This window comes from Macaca mulatta, chromosome 3 (genome assembly GCF_049350105.2).
Source record: "Macaca mulatta isolate MMU2019108-1 chromosome 3, T2T-MMU8v2.0, whole genome shotgun sequence".
NCBI lineage: Eukaryota > Metazoa > Chordata > Mammalia > Primates > Cercopithecidae > Macaca > Macaca mulatta.
The window spans coordinates 5,174,870-5,180,730 of NC_133408.1; the positions used below are offsets into that span (position 1 = coordinate 5,174,870).

A 5,861-nucleotide genomic window follows, 5' to 3' on the forward strand; every position below is an offset into this window, starting at 1 on the left:
GCAGAGAAGAATCACAGGCGGCAGAACCACCCTTTGGGGCAGGGCCCAGGCATTGATATTCTCCCCACTCCTGGCAATTTTGAGTGCAGCAGGTGGAGACCACAGCACCTGCCAGATCATGGCCCGGAGGGACAGCAGTCTGCTCCTGGGGTGTTTGCACCCTCCTGGAACTCAGCCCTGCACCACAACCTGGCCTGGCCTCTGGGTATTATGAGCAGTGGGAAGGCAGAGAGCTCTCACCAGATCCCCCAGGATTTCCCCTACAATGACCTTTATAATAACATGAAAATCCTGCTGTCCATGGATGAACCTGGGTTCACTGTCTCCCAGAAAAAGTGAGTGCCCTGACAACAAGGCAGACAATGCTCTTTCCTTCTTCCTCCTTCACTGGCCTCAGCAGGGGCGGCACACAAGAGGTGAGGGGCCCTCAAATCCATCCACAAAGGGCTTGCGGGACACAAGGCGGGGCCCGGGAGTCACACGGCAGGACACATCCTGGTGCCCAGCACATGCGCCTTCGGGCTCCCATGGGTCACTCAGGGAAGGGTAGTTTGTGGACGCACCCTTGGCAGTGCAGAGCCGCCCTGCACACACCACCAGGGACCCCAGTTGGAGGCTAAATCTGAGCGGCCAGGCGCTCCCATTTCTCGGGGTAATAAACCAAGTCCACCCTTCAGACAGAGGCTCCTGGAAGGGTCAGTGGGGGTCATCAAAATGCCTCCCTGGAAAAGAAACACGGAGAACACAAAATCTAGGAACCCGTTTTCCTGGAATGAGATTAGTCTCTTGCCCACAACCAGCCAGTGCACTGCAGGAGGTTAGGGGGTTAGGGGGTGCTGTGGATGCCAAGGGCGGAAGCTTAGGGTCCTGGGTTAAATGGACCTGCGTTAAATACTGGCTATACCAGGGATACTGGAATAACCTCCGGCAGGCACCAGAAATGTTGAGTCTTAGTTTCTTCCTCTGGAAAATGGATATAATCATCGCTGTCTCATCTGATATGTTGTTATAAAACAATTCTTCAGATGTAGTCTTTAGTTTCTAAAAGAGCACACCGGGCAAAGGTGGAGAGTCAGTTCCTGTTTGTGTTAAGAATGTGGCCGGGTGCAGTGGCTCACGCCTGTAACCCTGACACTTTGGGAGGCCAAGGAAGGCAGATCACTTCACTCCAGGAGTTTGAGACCAGCCTGGCCAACGTGGCGACAGCCGGTCTCTAAAAAAATACAAAAAATGAGCTGGACACATGCCTGTGGCCCAGCTACTTAGGAGGCTGAGGTGGGAGGATCACTTGAGCCCCGCGGGGGCGGGGGTCTCAGTGAGTTGAGATTGCACCACTGCACTCCAGCCTGGGTAACAGAGCAAGACCCTGTCTCCCCCCGCACCCCCCTCAAAAAAAGTGCTTAGATCCAGAGAGAAAATCTCTGGAAGGATACCTAAGAAAGTTCACAATAGATGCCTCTGAATAGGAGAGGCTGTTTTGTATTATTTGATTTTAAAAATCAATTACGTGTGCCATGTTTTTATTAACATATTTTCAATCAATTCATTTCATCCACTTATTAAAATGTAGTTAATAATTTTTAGGGGAGAAAGCAAAAAAGAAAGACGAGAAATCTCTGTGTTTCAGGAGTTGTGAGAGAGCTGTAGGGTCCTGACTCACTCAGAGTGCCGTCTCCAAGGCTGATCTGGGATGGAGCAGGCTGGGGCTCTCTTGTCGTGGGACCAGGGGTGTTCTGAGGGCTCCTGGCTGGGAGGCTGAGATGGACACCGTGCGCTGGTTCTGCAGCCCCACGTGGCTCCCACACCCTGCACCAGGCCAGGCTAGGAGGGTGATTAACACACATCTGCTCCCCAGCAGAGGACCCGTAACCAGAACTGGAATCCGCCCTCACCGCTTGCTGCCAAAACAGTGGAGGCTGAACTGACCTCTCCCCTTTGAGAGAGAAGAACTGTCTGGGAGCTTGACAAAGGCATGCGGGAGAGTCCGGGAGCAGCCAGAGCCAGGAGGGAGAGCCCTCCCCAAGCAAACAATCCAGAGCGGCTGTGCAAACACCGGGGCATAAATGAGGCCTCCTGGACCATGAAGTGTGTCCTGAGCTGCATCCCGGAGCCCACGGTAGTCATGGCGGCCAGAGCTCTCTGTGTGCTGGGACTGGTCCTGGCCTTGGTGTCCTCCAGCTCTGCTGAGTACGTGGGCCTGTGTGAGTACCGCTCTGACTGCCCCGGTAGCAGGGTGGGCGGGAAGGAGAGGGATCCAGGATAAGGGGGGATTCTGCATTCATGTAATAATGGCCACCTGTCACATATACACTTTTTCCTGCGCTATCCTATGAAGTGGGTGTTTATTGTCCCCATTTCACAGACAAGGAAACCGAGGCTCAGAGAAAGTTAACAACTTATCTAAGGCAGCTCTGCCCAGTCTGTTGAAATCAGGCTTTGAGCCTGAGCCCATCCCCTATGACCCCGTAGCCATCTTTGCCGGAGATTTCTAAATTACAGTATAGGTCTTTATGCATTGTTTTCACATTTACAAAGAAAAAGGAAAGATGCGGGAGAAAAACCCTGACTTCAGAATACTTTCAATACCTACCGGCACAAGGTTCATTTAGCCATTGCATAGCAACCCTGCGGCGGGGGCGTGGCTGCTCCATTAACCCAAGTTTGAAGGAATGAGGGTACGGCTTTTATCCGGGTGTCTTCTGAGCAGGGTCAAAGGCAGGGGTTCCTGAACTCACAGCCCATTAGAATCACCTGGAGAGCTTTAAAAATCCTAATGCCTGGGGCACACCAGTTACCTCAGGGCATCTGCGGGTGAGCGCCAGGCCTCAGTTGTTTTCTTTCGAGACAGCCTCGCTTTGTTACTCAGGCTGGAGTGCAGTGGCACAATCTCGGCTCACTGCAACCTCCACCTCCCAGGTTCAAGCAATTCTTATTCCTCGGCTTCAAGCAGCTGGGATTACAGGCGTGCACCACCAGGCCCAGCTAATTTTTTGTATCTTTAGTAGAGACGGAGTTTCGCTATGTTGGCCAAGCTGGTCTTAAACTCCTGGCCTCAAGTGATCCTCCTGCCTTGACCTCCCAAAGTGCTGGAATTAGAGGCATAAGCCACCATGCCCAGCCATCGTCAGTCATTTCTAAAGCTCTGCAACTGATTCCAGTGTGAGTGAAATTTGGACGCGGTGAGGATAAGCAATTACAGACTGGGAGCAATAGAAGGGAATTTAAGAGACCACATGATTTCTATTTTCCTAAGGAAATACCCAGTTCATTAATGAAACGAGGTGAACTTCTGCTGCACACACAGACATAGAGGCTTGCCTGAAAAATGAAAATATTGGGGACTGAAGGATGTCCAGGGAGGGTGGGACATGCTCAACAATTCGGGGAAGGGAGATGCAGAAAAAAATGAAAAGCAGGCAGCATGCGTTGCAACGATCTCTATGGCATGTGTGTCTCCCATCGCGTTTTTCATTTAAAACAAAGGGGCAAGGTTTTGTTGGTCAAACAGTGAAGGGGAACTTTGTTTCCGAGTTCAGGGGACCCTGGATTCCCCAGGGGTTCCTGCCAGCTGGAAGGGACCCAGGTCCGTATGTGACTTCCTGAGAAGGTGATAAGAGCGTGCCAAGGAGACAGACACTTAGGCAAATGGCCCGAGTCCCCAAGTTTAGCATTTAACAGACTGCTTCTCTTTAAATATTCACAGGGAAAGCCCATCTTCCTAAAGGCAAGGGTTTCAGCTGTGGTTGAACTCAGGAGGTGGGAGCGGGAGGATGCAAATTTGCACAAGGAAAGCCCGTCCTCCTAGGAGTGAGGGTTTCAGCAGTGGTTGAACTCAGGAGGGGGCAGCAGGAGGATGCAAATATTCACAGGGAAAGCCCGTCTTCATTGGAGTGAGGGTTTCAGCAGTGGTTGAACTCGAGGTGGGAGCGGGAGGATGCAAGCTTGCAAAGTGAAGCAAACATACTCACCGCAGCCCAGTAAGGGCTCTGGCAGCTGACAGGGCTTTGTTTGGGACAGCTGCAAACCAGTGTGCCGTGCCGGCCAAGGACAGGGTGGACTGCGGCTACCCCCAGGTCACCCCCGAGCAGTGCAACAACCGGGGCTGCTGCTTTGACTCCAGCATCGTTGGAGTGCCTTGGTGCTTCAAACCCCTGCAGGAACAAGGAGGTAAGGCCTGAGTGACAGCATCATGGTCTGGGCCTGGCCCCATAAGGCCGGGGGTCTCAGGGCCTCCCTGTCCTTTCTGGGCTGGAGATGGAGGCACGAGGTCCCCGGGAAGCCACACACCTGCACCAAGGCCTCAGAGCAGAGGCTTCAAGCCCAGGGCAGCCATGGCCAGGGGCTGTCCTCTTTTGTCTCCTTTGTGTAAAACATAAAAGCAATCATTTCAAAAAGGTGTTCAAAATGATGGCGTTATGTAGAGGAAACTAATTTAATAACTATTCTTGAGAGAAGTGGAAACACATAGGTGTGGAAAGCCAGGCTGACTTTCAGGCTGTTTTTGCAAACCGGTCCCCCACCAGAGTCTTGTCATTTGTGGCATCCCCTCCACAGATGGCAGGCAGTGCCAGCCCTGGGTGTTGGGCCTCGGTGCCACACCCCACTTCCCCCACTCTGCCCCCTACAAGGGCCATCTCCTCTCCCTCTCTCTGCCATGGTGGAGGGCAGGTGCAGGGCAACCACCCTGGGGGTTCCCTCCCCAAAGGCGGAGAGCCTGTGTGCTGTACAGGTAACAGATGGCCCTGCACACGGGTTTGCCGCCCTGGCTCCACCAGGCTCAGCTGCCCCACGTCATGGGTGGGGCGATCGGCTATTAGCCATCTGCCGTGTCCAAGTGCCAGCTCAGCCCCCACGAAGGCCGCACCTGCGTGAGGTACCTTCCTGGAACCAGCATCCAGAGGGGCCTCTCTTGCCCTTTGTCCCAGGGTGAAACACGGGAGGCTGAGTCCTGCTGGCACTGGCTGCCTGATCAATGATAGACCCCTGCCCTGCCCAGGGCCTCCCTCCACCCTCCCCAGCAAGTCCAGGGTGGGGGTGGGGGTCCAGAGAAGGCCAGGAGAGAGAGGGGTCTGTCGACTGTCCACTGCCGCTCCTGTTCCTTCGGCTCCTCATCCTGGAACTACACTCTCCTCTCTGAGTGCCAGCCACGGCCCTGCCAAGGCCCATCTCACTTGTTATCTGCCTGGCCCCTGGGTCCCACTATCTCGCTTAGCAACCCGAGGTGGGAATCTTGGCTATTCCCCCATGTGGTGGGGACTCAACACTCCCCGGTGACTCAGGGGAGGAGGCAGCACTAGGCACTGGCCTCGGAACCTGCCTTGACCTTGGGAAGCTGGGCAGCGTGGGTGGAGAGAGACTGCTCACACAGGCCTTTGCTCTGTTTGCAGAATGCTCGTTCTGAGGCACCTCCAGCTGCCCCCGGCCAGGGGATGCGAAGCTCCGAGCACCCTTTCCCGGTCATGATTGTTGCTGGGCGCTGTTCATCCCAGCTTTTCTGTCCATTTGCTCCTGGCAAGCGCTTCTGCTGAAAGTTCATGTCTGGAGCCTGATGTCTTAACGAATAAAGGTCCCATGCTCCGCCCGAGGACAGTTCTTGGCGCCTGAGACTTTCCGCGGTTGTGCTTTATTTCTGCTGCGTCGTGGGAGACGGTGGGAGGGTGTCAGGGGAGGGTCTGCCCAGGCCTCAAGGGCAGGAATAGACTCCCTAAGGAGACGCAGTGCATGCAAGGATATTCTGAATCCCAGACTGGCACCCACGTCACAGGAAAGCCTAGGAACACGTAGTGCCGCTTCCTCGGGAAAGCAGAAAAAATACATTTCAAGTAGAAGTTTTCAAAAATCACAAATGTCTTTCTTGGTGA

At 54.1% G+C, this 5,861-nt stretch overlaps 1 protein-coding gene across 1 annotated transcript; it reads left to right on the forward strand.

Annotated features, from left to right (window-relative positions):
- The first annotated feature begins 1,957 nt into the window (after window positions 1-1,957).
- TFF3 (trefoil factor 3) lies at window positions 1,958-5,604 on the forward strand. The gene is made up of 3 exons (XM_015132832.3): window positions 1,958-2,201; window positions 4,018-4,167; window positions 5,388-5,604. Exons 1-3 carry the CDS (start codon window positions 1,973-1,975, stop codon window positions 5,399-5,401), a joined length of 393 nt encoding a protein of 130 aa, XP_014988318.1. The 5' UTR covers window positions 1,958-1,972; the 3' UTR covers window positions 5,402-5,604.
- The last annotated feature ends 257 nt before the right edge of the window (window positions 5,605-5,861 follow it).